The following is a 21,874-nucleotide window of genomic DNA, read 5'->3' on the forward strand; positions in this document are numbered from 1 at the left end:
TTGGGACAATTAACGCGCGATATAATTCGCGTTATTAACGCGTAAGCGGAGATTTAATCCGTCTTATAAATCGTTCCAAATTGGTTGAAAGAAGCTTATTTGCCATAATTGATTTGTTACAAGGAACGAAATCTTTCTTTTTGTACTTTATATGGCGTGTGGGGGGATGATTTTCATACAAAATTTCAAACTTTAGAAAAAAATTTCGTTTTATTTTATTTCATTTAATTTTTTTAATGTTATTACTGCTGCTCCATAAACCTTAAAGGCAGTCGGAACATTCAGGGCTTCGCCCTGATACGAGCAGTCTTGTTTCTAATTTTTATCCTTGCACTTTAAAGAGCTGCTTTTTGTCGCGTTCTCGAAAGTGTTTGCGAAGGGAAGCTTGGCGTCTGAGTAATATTTAGAAAAAGTTGAAACTTTGCTCAAAGTTTCTTTGTTAACCCCTCCCCCACCCACACACGCTGTATATGCTACTAAAAAATATGCGATGCTTCTAATTATTCCAATTTTCGCAGGAAGAATGGAATATTTGTTCGCTGTAATTTTTTAACTAGTTATTTTTGAATGTAGTTTTTATATACCAACTGAAATTTCTGGGCTCAATTTAAGAAAGGTTATCACCGCGATCATTTGAAAATATAAATTGCTGTTTAAAAATAGCAAATTTGGGTAAATTTATCAATTGACGAATCGATAGATTCCGATCTGTTAACCCATGAACGGCATTTATATCATAAGTTTCTCAAACATTATAGGAAAGTAATTTTATTAATTTTTATATAACTCAAAAATGGTTTATACAATTAATGGGAAAAAAACAATATTGAACATGGAAATTAACGGAAATTAATTGGCTGAAAAGATTGTAGACCTTCTCCACAGTTTTTTGTCCCAAAATGTCTAGTGGAATTTTACGAAAAATTGCTCATCGTAGTCTGTAGGGGTCATTTTGTGTCGATAATTACTTAGCGTAAGCCCTGGTGCACTGAAAAATCTTTCCACTCCATTTGAATTTGGAAGAACAAACTTGCAACAAGCATAACCGAGGTTGCTTTTTCCGACGTTTTACCAGAAACGAGGCCGCTAGATCCAATTTGCAATCAGACACACTCACAGATATCTCAGATTTCAGTGAAAAACAGCGTCAGTTTCTTGACGTGTCAAATTTACCTCTTTTAAAAAAAAACTTTGCCAATGTCCGGTTCGAACTTGGGGTACTTTATAATAGCTGCAGTGAAGTACTTGATGAAGAAATCCAGCTCGTCCAAAAACAATCTTTATCTGCAATACCTAAACTTGTAAGGCTTTAGTAACCATATCTATCCTTTTCAGCTTTTGAATGGTTTGATCATCTTGATTATTTTCACTGGGGCTGGTTAAAAGGCCAATCAGAGAACCTTCATTACCAAATTAATTGGATAAGATTAAGCATATTTCACTATATTAGCTGAGCAATTGATACTGGACCATCGCGTGACGTTTCGACAAACCGGCAATGAATTAGTGTGTTGACGCAGTTTGACTCCGAGTTACTTCGTCTGGAGAGTGTGCATGACGAAATTAATTTCTAAGAAAACTGGTTCAAATTGCTTGAGAAACATGTTAACAGCAAGAGCAAGACGATGTGAAGCGCATCCTATTAAAAATTTTTGAATAAAAGAAGACACTGCTTCGTTCACTTCACAATTTTCGCCAAATTTTTACCGAACAGAGGCAGCATTAAAAAAATTCTTGTGTTCTTCCGCAGGGAGAAGTTCTTCATTCAATAGGGGTAAAAATAATAGCAAACATGCATCGTGCTCACCTTTTTGTTGGACTACACAGCAAAAATGATAATGTAGTACGTTGAAAGTACAGACCATCCATCAAAAACAAAAGCGTATTTATTGGGTAGTTTTTTGCTGCTAATAAGCTGAACTTCATTAGTAACCAGGTTCATGTATTCCATGAACGTTTTAGTACAAATTCGTTTTAAATTGGTGAAATCTCTGGTAAGTTTGTCGTCAACAAGTAAGAATGTTTTCACAGAAATGCAGGCCCATTTGAGGCAGTTGTAAACATTTTTGGCTGGCTCGGAAATTGCAAATTTGTTTGAGACTAACAAAATGGGTTGATTTCTCTTCGTTTCTTCATGATACTTAGGGTGAAAAGTTAAATTAAATTCGTATATCCTTTGTTAATACCCTAAATAGTTTCTGCAGCACACACTCATTTCCATTTGTTCCCCTCAGGTTGTTTGAAATAATGAAAAGCGACTCGTTTTCTCTCGCAATCTTTCATTTCAAAACAAAATTTTAAGTCTGAAGTAGTTGGATGAATTATATGCAGGCTTCTAGTGTATTATATATTCAGCGGGTAAGTATATTTCAAATATACAAGCTGTCCAATGAGAGCTAAGCTAGTAACGGAAATTAATGGCCTACTTGAAAATTAATTAATGGAGTTTTTCATTTTAGCGCATTTATATTTTGATAACCCCTGAATATATTTGTCTCAGACACCGTTCCAGTTTGACTTGAGGAAAGTTATTTGTAATTATTATTTCTTGGCTAGACGATATTGACACTGTGCTTACTTAACATAGCGAGTGGGGTGATTTTAAAAAAAAATCATCAGGACAAATTCATTCTGCTATTTTTTCTAATGTTGATCAGTTTTTAATATGCCTCAAAATCACTTATTTTTGGACCTTAAGGGGCAGTCGGAACATTCAGGGTAGTGTCTTGGTCTAGCTTCGGTCGGATCAAAACCGAATAGCTTGCAGCAGTTGTCTGTCTTATTTTTTAATTAAATGCCTTGATCCATTCTAAGGGTTTAAGTTTGGTTTAAAAGAAATCGCACCGTACAATTGCTGCTAAGTTTTCAAACTAATTTTTTTTTGTTGGCAATATTTTTGACCCAAATTTTTTTGTTCCAATTTTATCCAAATATCACAATACGCATAAACCGCGACAAAGTTCTGAAACAAAAAACAAACCAAATTAATGAAAAATATCGCCAGAATTCGGCAAATTTTGCTTCCTATTGCACAAAAAATGGCTTCAATGAGCTTTTATTCGTAAACTGAGAGAAGATTCCTATAAATTTTTTTTTTGAAAACACCTTGTATAATAAAACCTAGAAAATGAAGTGAAAAAAATATTTTTTCTTAATGTTTAAGAACAGCTCGCAAAAATTATTTTGATCTGTCGAAAAAACGCTTGCTGACGGTAATATATATCTTTGTAAAAGCCGGAAATGTTGATGCGAATTTGCGCGAATATTCCATACCAACTGGTCGTTGTCTTTTAATAGATTTTTGACAAGATTTTTTCACAACATCCAAATCACTACTAAATTCGCTTCTCAAGTGAGTGGCGGTCGGAACATTATGGCTACCGTGATTAAAACATTTTATGAGCTGGAAAACAGTAACTAAAAGTGTTTCAAATTAGGATTAGTTTTGTTTTTATTTACAGGGCAAAGAGAGTAAGGGTGGGAAGGAAGGAAAAGAAGGAAAAGAGCGAAAAAAGTCCAAAGTCAGTGGGATCGAAGAGGAGGGAGAGGGTGGAGATGCCAGTAACAGTATGGTCGGGGGAGAAAGCGGGGGCGAGGGGGGAGGAGGGGGAGGAGCTGTGCCTGAAGATGTGAAGGCAGTTCTGGAACAGGAGGTCAAACTGAAGACAGAAGAGTTTGAAACGGTGGGTACTATGGCAGCATACAGCCTAATATCCTTTTGTGAAACAAAAGAAATTTTTTGATGATGCAAACAAAATTAAAGAAAAAAGAGATCTGGGAAATGTGAGACACACTCAACCGAGTCAGCATAGTAGAATGTAATGTTTTCGTTTAGCTGAAGATAGTTTAAACTTAACTTTAAAATAGGGCTATGTTGTTCTTGTTTTTTGTTCAACAGGAGAGGGGTAAGTTGATCAAGCAGATGGATGCGAAGGACGACAAGATAGCCCAGCTGACTCAGGACCTGAACACTCTCAAGGCGCAGATGGAGGAGCACGGGAACAAGTACAAGTCCTCCCAGGCAGAGGGAAGAAAGGCCGCCGAACAACTCACAAACATGAACAGGTAGTTAAACCGCGCTATGCAGTAATCAGTTTCTATAGGGATAGTTTTCTGACAGAATAGATTTTATTGGAGGCAATCACGAAAACGCAAATATATATTTATATTGATAAATTATGTTTTTGACTCGTAAATTTGTTATGAGAAAACAACTTAGACCGACTCGGGTGTTAAATGATATGCAAGAAACTTTTAAAATTGTCGCGTTATGAGCAATACAAGAATAAGAAAAACAATAGAAAAAAAGGGTTTATATTTGTTTAAAAAAACAGTGGAAAGTTTACATTCCGCCATAGAATTATTTCATGGGCAGCCATTTCTTTTGCTGAATTTTGTTTAAAAAAACTGAACCTTATCATAGGACAATAGATCAGTTCAAAGAGAGGAACAAGCGACTGGAGCAGGAGTCGAAGCAGTTCCAGGGGGAGATTGAGAACGCCAAGACTGTGGTGAAGCAGAAAGAGGAGGAGTCCCGGAGCAAGGACAAAGAGATACAAGATTCCAAACAAGTAGGCACTATTTTGCAGTACAAAATAAAAAAAACAAGGAAAAAAGTGAACTCTCTAATGTCTACTTTTGCAGACATTAGACTCTGCGAATTTGCAATTTACCCGAGTGTTCATTAGAATCTCCAACTCTACACTTTCAAAGAAACTTGTCCGACAGTTTGTTGGGTATAATATTTTATTGTTTGGGTTGTGTTGTTTGTGTAGCAAGTGGAGCAGATGAAGCAGGAGGTGGAGAGTGTGAAGACGAAGATGCAGAATCTGTCCACCAAGTACGGACAGCAGTTGTGCACTCTGGCTGAAGACATCTCTGTTGTTAGTACAGTCCAACACAAGTACAAACACAGTTGCAATCAAACAGCTGAACACATTTACTTTTCAAGTCTCGGTTCAATTGAGAAAATATAGAGCAAAAAGGGTCTCAAATTGCAATACAGTTATAACTATGTATGCTGTTACTAAACAATCCTCTTGGCCACATACGATGATTTTTTATTCTCAGCCCTATATCTTTTCCAGTTAAATGATTAATCGTAACCAGGGGCGGATCTAGGATTTTCTCGAGGGGGCGGATTTTCAAACTATCTTTGAAAATTTTGCTGTCGACCTTTTTTAGTTCGACAGCAAAAATTTTAGGGTCAGTCGGCCAAAAATTGATATCTCAAAAAAGTACAAAGGGGGACCCTTTGAGTCGGCAGGGGGTTGAATTCCTGAGGGAAAAGCGTCCGACCCAAAGGCCACCTCCCCTAAATCCGCCCCTGATCCTAACCAAACAAAAGTGGACTGCTTTGATTAAGATTAAATTGCTGCAACTGAAGAGAAAATTTCAGGACATTTAGAAAAATCCTAACATCATTATTCTCTTCCTTATCCAAATATTTGTGCTTGGACTCAATTGGTTTTGTTGCAGGTGGGTAAAAACTTTGTAGGAGAGCGGAATGCAGCTCAGTTTGAGTACAGGAAGCCAGATGCTGCCAGACCGAATGAGGGCTTTGCTGCCTCCAGGGCCCTGCTGGCCAAGGCCAAACACTATGCAGTGGGAGGGGGTCGCAAGTACAGGGAAATGGAGGAGGAAATTAGGGTACGCTACACTTCTACCCTGAGTTTCATTATGATGCAATGATTTTTTTCATGGTGATTCAAGTTAAGCAGTTGAAGCCCCCCCCCCCCGACCAGACAAAAATCATAAAAAATACATAGCCCGATCAGACTGTAAGTTTTCTATAATGAGTCGTATCTTCAATTTTCTTGAGGTGGAGTTGATTTATTTTTTGGTTGAAAAGATAAAAGAAGGCCAGGGAACAGCAGATATATGCATTTAGTGGGTGGGGGGCTTCTAGAGTCTGAAGTGGTGCTCGTATAATGTGTTTAGCGTCTTCGGAATGACAAGGAGCAGCGGGAGGGGGCACACGTGGAGCAGATGATGATGTTGAACCAGGCGAAGAACGAGATGGACAATCTGAAGGACAAGATCCAGGACCTGAAAGACGACAACCAGCGACTGCAGAACAACATCCAGAAGAGAAATGCTCAGATTGCTGCCATGGGCGAGTCAATAAAGTTTTGCTCACTAAATCCCCCGTTTGAGTTTTATTTCACTTTGCCTCATTGAAACCAGTGGAGTATTTGTTACAAAGGACCCGGTTGGCATTATTGCATGGAATCCATATTGAAACTTTGAACATTTCTTCTCAAGCTTAATTGGGCTTCTTAGATAGTTTATTGACACTACTGCCACTTGTATGAAAATCAGAGGTATAAAAACTGCCAGTTCAAAATTAGGGGAAATTCGAGCCGACAAAAGTTTCGATTCATAACTAAAAATACTCAGAGCTCTTCTTAAATATATAAATGTATACTCAAAGTTTGATTTATTGAATTTTGATGGTGGTAGTAAAACTTTGAAAACTCATTGTTTCTGATTGGTTAACGCAACTACACATAGGCACAAATTAACTACAAAAACTTTCTTTCGGAGCGGGTTCAAGGCCCTCTCGTCCAAATAATTGTACATATTCTATATAAAAATTAGTGAAAATACGTTCATAAAAAATAGAAACCAAGCAATTTTGATTTCTGTGACCTCGAAAAGTTATGTTTTTGGCTGCGAATTTGCATGTTTGCTATCAATCATTTCGGCTTATAAATTGATTGTTTGTTGTTTATGTGCGCTCTGCAAAACGCCATATTATTTAATTATGGAAAAAAATTAGCGCGTTTTTAATAGAACATCCAAGTTTTACGGATCTTCTCTCAATAATTTCTTCTGGATGATACAGATTTACTTCAAAACTTTCTAGCTGTATTATGAAGGTTCTGTCAGAATGTGTCTTCTCATCGGATGGGTTTTAATTGGTCCTCTTTTTTCATCCAGTGGCCTGATCTGCACATGCTTGAAATACAAAATTGATCGAATGAACTCGAGTCATACAGTGCTTACAAGCGAATAGACGCTAGACCATCAGCAGATAAAATACGAAGTATGATGCTTATGACAATAATTGTGATGATTATGACAAATGTATGGACTCAAGAGTAATGCCCGCGGCCCCAAAAACGTTACGCGAGGAAACGGATCTTTCTCACCAACTGGTGTATAACCGCAACAATCCGGGGAAAGTTCGGCGCGTTTTCAATGGAGTATCAAGTCTTCACAAATCTTTTTCCATTCAAACTCTTGTGATGGGTTCAGATTTGTATTAAGAAAAAACCTTTTAGCCGTATCAAGTTCCGTCAGCATCAATTTTCAAATTTGCTGATATAGAAGGAATCTTCTTTCAGGTTGGTTTGCTTGCGGTTGAACATCTATCACTCCAAGTTTTTGTTGCGGGAGGGTAGCACAACCGATATGGTATTTTATGTGCTAACACATGTGCTAACTTCTCACTTCAACAAATCGCTCCTTCAGTCAAGCTTCTATATGGACGCAATGCTTCTAAATAAACTTCTCTATAGATGCAAAACTTCTCTATGAACGACTACCTTGGCTCGCTGAAAAACGCTAAAGAAGCTTTGAAATTAAGTAAAACCTTATAGAACTTCCTAAATTGTGCCTTTTTAAATTGACAAGTTTTGTCAGCAAAGTAAAAATTATACAAATTGAGTTGAATACGTGCAAATGTGCTATATAAATATGTGCTATATAGTTAAATACAAACTGAGTTAAATAAATTATATCAGAAAAATTTTACGCAGTGAGTGTAAAACATCATATGTTCCAGGTTTTAATTGGGGTCACATACTTGATACATAAGTTGTCCGGCGAGGGGTAAAAGGAAAATTGAAAAACAATGGTACACAACCTACGTCATAAGCTTCTTCATCTCAGTCTTTGACCCTATTAGATTGGTTGCTCCATACACATTAGAGAGCGTTTTTTCTCGAAAAAAGTTTGGAGAATCAGTGGTCACAGTTAGTTGACCCCTTCCAGAAAACTTAATTGAAATCTTTTTCAGGTGGCATTACAATTTTAGGTCGGTTGAAAAACCTGCGCTGTTATTTTCTGCCTGCAGTTGCCAAAATTGAACTGCATATGATTGACAATAGTTCTGACAATGCAAAATTTTCTGTGCGGTTGGATTTCTTCGAGCGCCCTTTAGATACTCAGAAAATCAAACTCTCTAGTATTCCAGATAAAGGTTGATTAGCGCCAATAAAGGCTAGGTCCATCCGTGAGTTGGAAATTCAGGCTGCGGTATTGGCCACACTTCTTAAAGAGGCTGTTATCAAAGCACTAAAACTTCAAAAACTATGTCTCCATGAGAACAGAAAGCACCGCAGTGTTCCAGTGACTCCATTTGCCATCAAAGCAACCCAGTTTTGCTGCCAACCGAGAAGGCAACATATTTGAAGTCAACACTGTAGACGAGTGGCATCATGTCGACACCGGAAACAATCGCGCAGATACGGGCACCCAAGGTATTGCCGTTGAAGCTGTGAAAAAACAAGATCCAAGCTTTCTAAGAATCCATGACTGACCTTTTTGTCCCATCGTTGATGTAGTCATCAAAATAAGACTACTCAAAGATCACGTTCTTGAGGTTATTGATACCTCATCAAGTTTTGTTGCAAATCCGGAACCAATCAAACCCGTCATCAGTTGACCTGGCTAAAGAAATTTTTCTGTTAAGCTGTTACGCACTGTAGCATTCGTCCTCAGATCTTATTTTAAGTTCCTTCATGACCGTGAAGCAACAATCAGAATTTTCGAAACTTCTAAAGTGGAAAATGCAAAATTGAATCACTTGCTTCTCTCGCAAAAAAGGCATTTGCTTCAGAGCCTAAAATTGAAAAATTCTACGAAACCTACAACGATTCTAAATCTTATCGCATCACCAGCCCACTTACTCGCTCCTGGTGGTCTTCCCAGGTCCGCATAATCTGTCAATTGTTAAATCAATTTCAGAATAAAACATACCATTATTCCTAACAGTCGTCATCATCAGTGAAGTTATATGGAAGCTTTCTGCATCGCAAGCATGAGCATCAATCTATCGACATCCGATTATTCAGTTGCTTAGACCATTTTCAAATTAAGGTCGTTACCTCGGAACATTGGATTTAATTGCGTGTTTTGTCGTAAATGGACGGTAAAAAACTTTACACTTTTATGTAACGGTTAGGTGAAGTTCTGAGAAACTTTTGGCATTTTTCCTTACTCGTTGGACTGCAAGAGCCATCCACATAGAAATCGTTTTGTCTATGGACGATAGCGTTTGATGAATGGAAGTGGAAGGATTTATTGCTGGGCGTGGAACTTCATCAAAAACCTGCTCATACAAGAGAACGATTTTTGTCGGCGCAGAGAAAGAGATTCTTCTGTGCACTCGAACGTGGAATGACCTCGCACTCGCCCATCTCGTACATAAAAGTGTAGAATGAAAATACAACCATCCAACCGCACCACACCACGGTGGCTTGTCGGAACAGCTTGTACATAGTTGCAAGATAGTCTTCTACTCGATCCTCAAGCTAATAAAATTACTGATGAAGTCCTTTAGGAAATTTTGTCTTTTGGTACAGTACTTGAATGCGCGTCCTCTCACATTGTTAGCAGTGATTCAAATGAATTTTAGACACTTGCTCGCAACCATTTCTTAGTGGGAAAGCGTTTTTTGAGTTTTCCTTCCGACGCAACACGCGCCGAGCACGATCTCAAGTCCGGACATCTTGTTTGAATCGTTTGGGGTAGTACCCCTAGCATCAGGAGATTTAAGACGTCCGCTCCTTGTGGCCTCGAGGATGTTTCTGATTAAAAAACGAACGTACCCTTAACTATAAAGGCACTAAAATAAAGACAGAGAAGCCGCATTGGCCGAGAGGTTAACGCAACTTCGCATACGTTTGAATTAAATATATAAAACTTCCTTCGGCGTGGGTTCGAGGCACTCTTGGTCTATTTATTGTTTCTACGAAATGATTTTGTAGAAATAAGTTCAAAAACCGTGAAAACAAAAGAATTCGAACTTGTCTGACTTCAAAAAGACAGGTTATTAATTGCGAAAGTTCGTGTTTGCTGTCAATTATTGCTGCTAAAATTCGTGTTTGCTGAGGGGGAGCAGCAAAACATAGTTTGAGCGACGAGACACTATTTTTTTGTAAAACTGCTTTGCTTTGTGTTGTCAGGCAAATCTGGGGCGGATGAGATAGACGACCCTGACCTGAAGATGTTGAATGATGAACACCAGGCGCAGATACAGAAGCTAAGAGCTCAGATGAACGACGAGGTATGGCTAAGAAATTAAAAAATTAGATTTTGCGCTTGGCTGGATTAAAATGACAAACTTTACAGAAATGGTACTTGAAACCTTTGATGATTTTTTTCTATAATGCAAGGAGGCGTCTTATTTTTCCACAAGTATCGAAATTTTTTTTTGAGGGGGAAAGTTCGAGAAAACATCAAAAGCATGTAGCAAATTTAACGATATAGAATTAGCGTTTATTGACCTTCACCTTTTGAACCATTTAAATACTAGCTAAATTTAATTCCTAGCAATCAGTATTATTCAAAACTATCAAAGACGCTATATCAGTTTGAGTTGGTATAAAAACTGTGACATAGTTAGCTAAAATTAGTTTTACTTTGATGTTTTTTAACACTTTTTGATATTTATATTTTTCACCACGAAAGAAGACATTCACGATTTTGCGGCAGTGTTGGTTAATTCCACTTGGTTCTTTTTTGCTGACTTAAGATGATATTGCCATCGATTCAGCATTAGCTTAGGAAAAATATTTTCGTTGACACACCTGTGATTTTTATCAGATTAAGAAGGGTGAGCGTGCTCAGCGGGAGAGAGACGACACTCTTCAGCTAGTGGAGAGACTTAAGAGTGAAATGCAGGCTCAGAAACAGAAGTTCGCCAGGGAAAAGGCAGAGGTAAACATGACCGTCTCTTCAACCGAACCTTCTCTTTTTTATACGTTTGAATTTCAATTTCTTGACCAAGTTAATATCCTCGCCCAATTTCCTTCTTAGTGGTTAAAGTGTACTGGAATATCCAATTGGTATAAGATAAGGAGCGCTAAATGAAACTCTTATATGCTTAGATCTAAAAATTGTCAAATTATCAGACTTTACAACCCGTATAAATCAGGGGCGGATCTAGGATTTTCTCGAGGGGGGGGGGGGGGGGAGGGTTGTGTATTCAAAAAAAAAATTGAAATTTTTTTCCTCGACTTTTTTTTAGGTCCACCAAATTGATTTTCCGAGCTCTCCCAAAGCTTTAAAAAGACCCTGTTGCGGCCAAGTTTGCTGCGCTGCAGGCAAAACTTTGAAAAAAAAACAGTCCAAAAAAGGCGCGCTTCCCACTCAAATTTATTCCATATAGGCGCCTAAGGCGCCTCAGAAAAATCTTGGGATCTTCGTCAGCCAAAAATGAATATCTCAAAATAGTACAAAAGGCGGACCCTTTGGGTCGGCAGGGGGCCGAATCCCTGAAAAAAGGAGCGTCCGCCCCCCTAAATCCACCCCTGGTATAAATGCAGCTAGTTCTAAGAATGTGTAAATTGATGTTTTCGAATCAAAACTCAATATCAAGTTTGAATAAATTACTTTAATAAATATAACAAGGGTGTTTGTACCTTTATAGCTGGAGGCAGGCCAGGCGGCTCTGATGGGTTATGACCAGGAAGTGAAAGAGTTCCAGAAGAGCACCCAGAATGCCTCCTGAGCAGCCAGAGATCCAAAGGACACCTCAAACATGGTTTTTTAAGAAAGAAAATTTTTGTCGAGACTGCCGCAGAAAGAAAGCGCTATTATACCATTGGAACAATAAGAAAACTATTTAAAATTTTAAACTAGAACCTAATGACTTCACTTAAGGAGAACCAAGCTGTAAAATTAGACTGTAAAGATGTTTTCGTGAGAAGAGCTGCTTTGCATTCTAGGTTTAGACTTAATTCATTCGTACAGAATAAGAACCTGCAATTTCTTGGAGGGAGGGGGGTGGGGGGTCGGTGCTGTATGAAAAGGCACAAGGCATAGATAAAACAGCATAAATTATCGCCAGCTTAATTAAGCGTTGCCGAGCGCTTTTTGGATTTAATTTTTAGGTGCTATGTCAAACGTTTGTTTTCTAACCATGAAACATTTTATTTAGTAGTAGTAGAGTTGATAAAACCTGATTGGTTAATATGAGTTAAGTTTGTTTTGAGTAACCTGAATTTCTATGCTCTTTTCTTTTATGCCAAAATTAGGGTCCCAAACCTTGTTCAATCTTAATTTTTTTTTGCCGGATTAACTTTTGACTTGATTGTATGTTCACCTCAATTTATGTTTTCTACCGGAAGGCAAGTTAATATCTCCAAAAACAAAGTTGCAAATGTCACAAAAAACCATGGTTGGATTTGGTTGTTTTCAGTTTTGAGACGCTTTGGAAAAAAATTTCAATTTTCTCAAAATTATTTCATTTTCAAAAATTGGAACCCCTGAAAAATCCGCCTACTCCTCAGCGTGCCTGTAAATAACCCCAATGTCTCTTTTCATCTTACCCCATCTTCTATGGCCTTCGAAATTGTCTGTTGGGGAAGTTTTGACCCATTTTCTTATTTCATATTCTCAAAAATTACACTCTTATATTTGAGTTTTTAGGGTCAACTGATAGAAAAAAATGTGTGAAATCCCTCGCATCAGCATTTACGTCTGTATTTTATTCCTCAAAAAATTATGACCATCAGAGAGTCATAATTTGATTTTTTGGACGTTTTTCTTCAGCATTTTGACTTTTCTCAAAAACTACTATCCGACATCCTAAATTTTGGGCGCATTGGAGAGAACGAGTTGTGGGAGGTCCTCATCATTAGCGGCTACCCCCCATTTTTTACAAAAAGAGTTATTGTCATCGAAAAAATTATTTAAAAAAAAAATTGCAAATTTTCTGCAACTTTTTCTTTTTCTAATGGAACGTTTTGATTTTTCTCAAAAATTAACCTCTCAAATCTAAGAATTGATTAAAAAAACAGGTTGTGTGGTGTTCATCTGCATAATTTTTTGTCTTTTCTAGAAAACTGTGCTCCTAACTCAGACTTAATAGGTTCAGCGGAGCAAATGGGTTGTGGAAGCTCTCCTGCATTAGCAACTTAGCCCAACTTTTCTTGCAGAAAAAAATTTTGTCGTTGTTTGAAACAATTTGATTTTTCTTGAAAACCACCATTACAAATCTGAGACTTTTGGTTCAAAAGAGCGAACGGGTTCTGTGAAATTCCCCTGCATATGCGGCTACGCTCAAATTTGTCACAAAAATAGTGGTCCTCGGAAAAGTTAAACATTTGATTTTTTGACCGGTTGTAAAAACATTTTTGTTTTTTTTTTCTCAAAAAATACCATCCCAAAACTTGGTTTTTTGGTGCAATCGAAAAAAATGTTGTAGGAAAATTCCCAGCCTTAGCAGCAACGCTCAAATTATTTACACAAAAATTAAATGTCCTCAGAAAAGTCTTTTCTTTTTGTTGGACAGTTTTTTGAAACTTTTTTACTTGTCTCGAAAACTACTGTCCCATATCTAAGTTTTTGGGTTGAATAGAAAGAAAGCGTTGCAAGAATCTCTCTAAATTAGTAGCTATGCCCAATCTTCTTAAACAAATACTTTATGTGCAATAGTGCAAACAGAAGAAAAGTGAAAATGTCGGCAAAAATAAAACCAGAAACTATGCTGAACCGGAATCATACAGTTTTATATATTAAATCCATGGAAAAAAGGCTTATCATAAAAAATGAAAAGTGTATGATATGCATTTTTTTCACAAACAAAAAAAAATTTGAGGTAAAAAATTTTAATCCCTTTTTTTGCTGCAAATTTGCTTTTGTGCTAAAATATAACTTTTACGAAAAAAAAAAATTGCATGCAAAAATTGACAATTTTGTGTTAATAACAGAGTCCAGGATAAGTTTCTCACCCAAAAAACCCAAAAATTACATAAAAATAAGAATAAATTTGTAAAAAAAAAACAGGCTTTTTTTCTCAATCATCATTATTTTCAAGCTAAAAATTATCTAGCCATATTCAAAAAGGTATCTTTTTTGGTATCTATTTCTATGTGAAAATGCTAATATTAACTTTTATGGCTAAAACCACCAAATGCAGTTTATCTGCGGGGTAACTGCAAGTTACTCTCTTGGTTTTCTCATGACAAAAAATCATTGGTTAGTGTTTCGGTTGAAACACGAAATTTCGAAATAAAATTTTTTTTGAATATTCATTTATGGAAAAATGCTTGTCATACAATTTCATAGTATAGAAAAATGCTTATTATACAATTTCATTTATGACAAAATGCTTATTTGGCTATTTTCATACATATACTTTTACTCTTTTACTCTATGAAATTGTATGAAAGAGTATACTAAGCATTTTTTTCATAAATGAAAAGTGTATGACAACCTTTTTTTGTCAACCCGGGGAGACAGTCACTGATTCCAGTGATTCTGCTTGAGATGAAGTTATCAAAAACAATTGCAATGGAAATTTTTCGGGTTTTGGGTGTCGAGAAAAAGCTCAGCTTGGGTGTCGAGTTAGGGTTTTGAGAAAAAAGTCAGCTCCACGTCGACCAAAAATCCACTCAGGATACCTAGAAACGCCTCTTTGCGTCTGCTCTTTTTTCTGTCGCCTTAAAAGTTCTTGTGCAAAACTCACACTTTTGGCCATTTGCACACCATCTGCTTTGACGAGTTTCGGGCAAATGCTTTTGTCAACTGGGTCACTGCCTCTGACAACTGGACCCACGCTGTCTCTGGAAAAACAGCTCTGGACTTTGCGCCTGTGTCGGGAAAGAACCCGGATACTGGAATTCCAAAAGAATAGAAATGATCATTTTAAAGGATAATTGTCACGGATACTTGATTCTAAGTTTCGTGGATATTTGCATCCAGAGTGTTTTCAACTTCGGGTTCGAGCGATTCGGTCAGCCAGTTTTACAAATGTCATGAGTTTTGCGTTTGTAATTCTCAGATGGCAACGATGAACTGTGAGTTCAAAAACATTGATCAGATTCCGGCAACCACAAGGAAGGTAAAGATTGCAGATGCTCAAAAACCGTATAGTTTTTATACGTATGAAACCGTATATACCGTATAGTGTACAATGCTGATTGAACTCGTCTCTTCAAGAAATGATAGTCGTCCAAGGAATTGGAGCTTAGCTTCGGAATCGAGTTGCATCAGAGAAGAACTTCTCCCACTTCTTTGTTAATCGAGTGTCTTGTTGGGCGCTAAAAATATGCTCGCTCCTATCACAAAAAAAACCCAAAATAATACAATGAAACACTTGAATTATCAACAATTATTTCTCGGCAAATAACTCTGTTTAAAGAACAATTTGGAGCACTTTTAATTGTTCACAGCAAAAACGTTTTATAGCTTAAAACTAAAAGCAAGCTTTCAATACGCTAGTATTTGTGTTTGAGGCATATTGCTCTTTTTTAGAGGTTAGACGTAATCAAGTCTAGCCCAGTTACAGAGGCAAAAGGTTAAAATTTGGTATAACTTTAGTATGGTATAACATGGGTAGGCGGGGGGCTCGAACCTACGTGAAACCTGTCGACTTTATGTCTAGCAAGCCTTTGTTTCAAACCGCTTGGTCAACTGGTTTTTTTTTGCATTTATAAAAAGTGTAATGATAGCGATGCAAATTCGAGACTCAGTGATTGATTGTGTGATACACATGGAATCTTTGCAGCATTTGACATATGTGAAGACATCTATACCACAGTCTCAAGAAACAGTTCCATAGTGCAAAAGTGCAAACAGGATAAAAGTAAAATGTTACCAATAATAAAACCAGAAAGTATGTTGAGAGCGCTAATGATTCCAGTAATTCTGCTTCAGCTGAAGTTATTAAAAACAATTCTATTCAAAGTTTTTGGTGCCCATTTTATCTCGCAACATGGAGTTTTTTTAGGTAAAAACGAAAAAATATAGCATACATTGCTATAATCTCAACAGCTTCTTTGTGAAAATAATAATCAAAACGGTTTTTCCAGTTTTAGTCAATTAAACACAAAAACTTTGTTGCGCATACAGAATGCCTAAAGTTAGCAAAACTTTTACCCATCTACAAAGATGGCAAAAACGCAATCCAACAAAGTATCGACTGATATCATTACTGCCAGCAATAGCAAAAATTATTATAGGAGTTTATATTACAATAAGTTTAACAAAAATTAAATTCATAATAACGTGCAATATGGGTTCCGAAGCAAATTTTGAACATTCGATGAAGAAATCAAATGAAGAGATTCGTTACTAGTGGGATTTTCCGTCGAATAAAACAGAATGTACATTCTTGGACTTGCGCAAAGCTTTTGATACTGTAAACTACAATTTTTGTTGAAAAACGTTTTTCATATGAGCTACGGTGACCGGTGTATGAAATTTATAGATCTCATTATTTTTTGTAAATAAAAAAATCTAGCTTTTAATTAAACAAATTGGTTGTACTACACGGATCTTTGAAAAGTATTCTTCTTTTTTTGTTTTCTCTTTTGATTTTAATTGTAACAAAGACCAGTGAAAATTAATTTGTACGCTGATGAGACAGCAGTACAGTATGACGTGTAGAAAAAAACAATACAGAGTAGTCATAAAAAAAAGCGGACGGGTGTCACCAATTGGCTAGATGATAATCGATTAGGGTTGAACTTGAACAAAACAAAAACTGTTGGGGTCAGACCAGCTCAAGGTCAGACATTAATTGAATCAAAATCAAAACTGACTAAACTCAGCAGGGTCAACTAGTGATCTCAAACTAATTAATAAGTCGGTAATTAGTAAACTGATACTTTTGTGATGCTTAGTTTCTCATGTCATTTATATTCACTTTTTCAATTCATTCTTCAACAATCACTACCTCTTCTTAATCCTCAGTTCAAACCTCAGATCTCAGTCTCTGACCCCAGCTCTTAATCCTAGTTGCTCTAACTCTGAATCTTATCAAGTTATGGACCCAGATTTCTAATTTTTTTTTGTATTATTTTTCTGCCAGAGTTTTTAGCTTTTAGCTAGCAGCCTGAAGCAACGATGGACTTAAAACTGGTGGCTTTTAGTGAAAAGTCTGAAGATTTTCCTGCTTGGTCGACGAAGTTTGTGGCGCTGATGCACACCAAGGGCCTGTTCAGGACAGTGAAGGGCATTGATGATCTGCCAGATGCTGAGCCTACTCTCCCCGAGGGTCCAAATGCTGAACAGCAGGCAGCCTACGATACCAAGATGCAGGAGCGAGCAGTGATGATGCAGCAGAGGAAGGACAATCGAAACATTGTGTGGTATCACCGGGCTCTGGTGATTAACAACACCACTTTGATGTACAGAGAGAACGACTGCGTGGGAACAGATGGCTATAGCGATGGGACGAAGGCTTGGAAGCTGCTTCAAAAAAAGTTTTGCAGTGTGGAAAAACCGACGGTGGTCAGTCTAGTATGTCAGCTTGCAAAGCTGCACCTAGGATCAGAGGAGGATCTGGACGACTATTTGTTTGCAGTCAAGAGCTGATGACGCGGTTGAATGAAGCTGGAGAAGCAATCACGGACACACTGTTCAAGGCTTTGGTGATCAATGGGCTGCCTGACATTGTGGTGCAAGAGAGCTTTCAACCAGCCAAGACGTTTCCAGAGCTGAGAACGAGGTTGAGGAACAACGATGACACGAGGAAGGCTCGATGTGGAGAGAGGACTGGACATGGTCATATAGCCATGCAAGCTGTGAGGAAGAAGAAAGGAGTGTCAAGTAGTGGCTGCTATGTGTGCGGTCAAAAGGGTCATATGGCGAGGGACTGCAAATCCAAAAGTGACAGCGGACAATCCAGTGCTCGAGGCAATGGATCAAACGAAGCAAGTGGGCCAGGAGCAAAGAAGCAAGGGTGCTTCAAGTATGGGCAACCTGGACTTTTTACAAATAGTGCTAGCAGGGGAGGACAGGTTTCTTCAGTTGTTGTGCTGTAACTTCAATGAAGGGAGACGGCCTCATTGTAGTTACGGGATGCACTGCTCATGTGGTGCGCGACAGGGCTGTCTTTTCTAGCTTTGAGAGCTGGAACGAAGGGACAACTGTGAAGAACCCCAACGGCACGCTGTCAAGGGTTGAGGGCAAAAGATCAGTGGAAGTGGAGATCAGGGACTGCCATGATGCTGCGAGGAACTAAACTTTTCATAATGTGCTTTTTGTGCCGAGCTACAGTGTGAACTTGATGAGTGTGAGCTCAGCTGTGGCTAGAGACTCAAGCTTCAGTTTTGCGGCAGATGCGTCACATCTACTGGCACCAGATGGGTGAAAACTACCTGTGAAGCAGCGTATCAAGCTTTTCTCCCTTGTGTGCAAGTTCAAGAGAAAACCGATGACTCTAGTGACGAAAACAAGGAGGGATACCAGTGATGCAATGTTGTGGCACCGACGACTGGGGCACCTCAACCGGCAGGATCTTTCATCGCTTGTCAATGTGGGCGAGCTAGAGTTCTGTGAAGTGTGTACAGCTTCTAAGATGCTTGAAGTCGCAGTGCCTAAGAAGACTGGCAGCAGAGCATCGGCAGTGGGGCAACGGGTCTTCAGTGACATTCAGGGACCATTTGAAGTACCGAGTATGCATGGTGCACGCTATGCCTTGAGCTTCATCGACGACTTCAGTCGGCTGGTTGTGGTCAAGTATCTGGCGAAGAAGAGTGATACTCTACTGAAGTTCCAGGAGTTTGTGGCTGAGCATGGAGCACCGAAGTGCCTGCGAACTGACAATGGAGGTGAGTATTCGTCAAATGCCTTTAGGAGATTTACTTGAGAATTCCAGGTAAAGTAAGGATTCACTGTGCCTAATACTCCCCAACAGAATGGTCTAGCAGAGCGCTACAACAGTGTGATCATCGAGATGACTCGATGTCTGCTGCCCGAGGCAAAGCTACCGAAGATGTTCTGGGTGCGATCAATGTCGACAGCTGTGAGGGTTCGCAACTTGTGTCCCACATCCAGCAACGAGAAGCGCCTTTCACCGAGAGAGATGCACTATGGGCAACCATGAAAAGTGAGCTATTTGCGTGTGTTCGGTTGCCTGGCGTACGATCTGGATCGAGGAGACAGACGGAAACTGGATCGAAAGGGCAAGAAAAGCAAGTTCATCGGATACGACGAAGAGAGCAAAGCCTAACTGCTGATAGATCTAGAGACAATACGAGTGGTGCGAGCAGGAAGCGTGACATTCAATGAGAACATCATTCCACATGACTTCATGGTTGACAGTGAGCCATTACAAACCCTAGAGCTATCAATCGAGGGGTGCATTGATATTGAGCAACCAAGCACGACGAAAACCAGCGAAGCACGAAGCCCGCCAACTGAGGGTGATACTGCAGATTCAGTGGGGGCTACTGAGAAAAATCAGGCCGAGGAAGAAGCAGTAGATTCACATTCTACTGATCATCGAGTGCAGAGGTCCGTTAGGATAAGGAACCCACCCATTCGATACGGACTGGCCTATGACAATGCTTCAGTGACTGAAATTCAAGAGCCAAGAGGCTATTCAGAAGAAGTGTCTGGACCCGAAAAGGAGCAGTGGCTGGATATAATGGTTTTAGAGGCAAAGTCTTCAGAAACCATGGGAACACGGACACTTGTTGATAGACCACAATCTCGAACTTGCGTGTCTTCGGTTGCCTGGCGAACTATCTGGATCGAGGCAACAGACGGAAACTGGATCCAAAGGGTAAGAAAAGCAAGTTCATCAGGTACGACGAGGAGAGCAAAGCCTACCTGCTGATAGATCTAGAGACAAGACGAGTGGTGCGAGCAAGAAGCGTGACATTCAATGAAAACTTCATTCCAGATGACTTCAGATGGACACAATCTCGAAACGTTATCTCTGGACGATGGGTTCTTGCTGTAAATAGAGATGCGATGGGACAAGTGGAGCGGCTCAAAGCCCGACATGTAGTGAAAAGTTTCATGCAAGTGGAAGGACTTGACTTCAATGAGACGTTCGCTCCAACCAGTAAACCCGAAACAAAGAGGATACTGCTGGCTCTGGGGGCACAAGATGATCTTGTACTTCATCAGATGGTTGTTAAGTCAGCCTTTCTCAACTCTCCTCAAGCAGACCAGTGTACATGGAGCAGCCAGAGGGCTTCAGCAGCGACAGGCAGGAAGAGACTGGTATCAGACGCTGAGTACTTTCCTACTTGATGAAGGATTCACTAGAAGCAGCAACGACTTCTGTTTGTTCATGATGAGGGGAACAAACGATGCAATGATTTATGTGCTGGTTTGGGTAAATGACATCATCATTGGGTGCAGATATCAAGACGAAGTTGACAAGCTGAGGAGCCGTTTCTCCGTACGATTCAAGATGGATGACAGAGGCGCATTGTCCTGGCGCCTGGGAATGCAGGTCAAGCGGTCACCTGGGACGGTAACAGTAAATCAGTCTCGTTACATCGAAGACTGCTTGGAGCATTTTGGCCTTGCTGATTGCAAACCATAGGACAAACTAGCGGACATCAGCGCACAACTGTCGAAGAAGGACTGCCCTGAAGCTGGGTCAGCAGAGGCAGTATCCATGAAGGCTGAGGACTTTTACAGAGGTATTGTGGGCTCATCATTGTACATAGCTAAGCAAACAAGGCCTGATATCCTAGCTACTGTGACGCAACGCTCTCGTTTCCTGGAGAATCCGGGAAGGGTGCACTGGGTGGATGCAAAGGGGGTTTTTCGTTACCTGAAGGGGAGCAAAGATCTGGAGCTGTGCTACACTAAGGAAGCTGGTGGTGTAACACTCTATGGATCCGCAGATGCTGACTGAGCTGGTGATTTGGATGATAGAAGGTCAACTACTGGCTACAGCTTTCATTTGCGGAAGGTAGGGGCAGCAATTAGTTGGAGCACCAAGAAGCAACCAACTGCAGCCATATCTACCAGTGAGGCTGAGTATCAAGCAATGGCTGCAGTGGTTCAAGAGGCTCTATATCTGCGATAACTTCTCGATGAGATGGGCGTAGTTATTGACGGCTGGTGATTTGGATGATAGAAGGTCAACTACTGGCTACAGCTTTCATTTGCGGAAGGTAGGGGCAGCAATTAGTTGGAGCAACAAGAAGCAACCAACTGCAGCCATATCTACCAGTGAGGCTGAGTATCAAGCAATGGCTGCAGTGGTTCAAGAGGCTCTATATCTGCGATCACTTCTCGATGAGATGGGCGTAGTTATTGACGGACCAACTGTCATCAAGGAGCTGAACCAGAGCTGTATCAAGATGTGCAAGAATCCTGTGATGCAGAAGCGAACGAAACACATCGATAGGAAACACCACTTTGTTCGAGAATGAGTGGAAGATGAGACAGTTGAACTCCAATACTGCCCTACTGAGTTCATGGAAGCTGACTTGTTAACAAAAGCCCTGAACAAGGCTAAGGTGGAACAACATCGTCGAACCTTGATGGGTTGCAGCCTTAAATTGGACAAAGCCAATTCAGCCTGAGTGGGGAGTGTTGAGGCCAGAACATCTCAAGGTCAGACAGAATAATTGAATCATAATCAACACTGGTTAAACTCAGACAAAGTCAGCTACTGATCTCAAACTATTTAATTAGTCTGTTATTAATTAACTGGTATTTTTGTGATGCTTAGTTTTTCATGTCATTTATATTCACAAACATCAGATTCTATCCCAGTCTCTAACCCCAGCTCTTAATCCTAGTTGCTCTAACTCTGAATCTTAACAAAAACAAGGTTCTTCTGAAAAATTAAAATTAAATTCTGTAAAAATTCAAAAGTAGAAACAAAAAATGAAAAACTTGATTTAGTCGAATTAATGATTTAGTCGAATTAAGTAGTTTT

General features: G+C 39.2%; 2 protein-coding genes across 2 annotated transcripts; both read left to right on the forward strand.

Moving 5' to 3' along the window:
- The first annotated feature begins 3,569 nt into the window (after window positions 1-3,569).
- LOC134851328 (chromosome partition protein Smc-like) lies at window positions 3,570-6,180 on the forward strand. Its single transcript, XM_063867361.1, has 6 exons — window positions 3,570-3,683; window positions 3,899-4,065; window positions 4,424-4,571; window positions 4,776-4,883; window positions 5,479-5,649; window positions 5,941-6,180. Exons 1-6 carry the CDS (start codon window positions 3,570-3,572, stop codon window positions 6,178-6,180), a joined length of 948 nt encoding a protein of 315 aa, XP_063723431.1.
- A 12,214-nt stretch (window positions 6,181-18,394) lies between these two features.
- LOC134851330 (uncharacterized) lies at window positions 18,395-21,362 on the forward strand. The gene is made up of 7 exons (XM_063867366.1): window positions 18,395-18,791; window positions 18,878-19,069; window positions 19,203-19,621; window positions 19,666-20,207; window positions 20,335-20,449; window positions 20,522-20,640; window positions 21,065-21,362. Exons 1-7 carry the CDS (start codon window positions 18,395-18,397, stop codon window positions 21,360-21,362), a joined length of 2,082 nt encoding a protein of 693 aa, XP_063723436.1.
- The last annotated feature ends 512 nt before the right edge of the window (window positions 21,363-21,874 follow it).

This window comes from Symsagittifera roscoffensis, chromosome 7 (genome assembly GCF_963678635.1).
Source record: "Symsagittifera roscoffensis chromosome 7, txSymRosc1.1, whole genome shotgun sequence".
Lineage (NCBI taxonomy): Eukaryota > Metazoa > Xenacoelomorpha > Acoela > Convolutidae > Symsagittifera > Symsagittifera roscoffensis.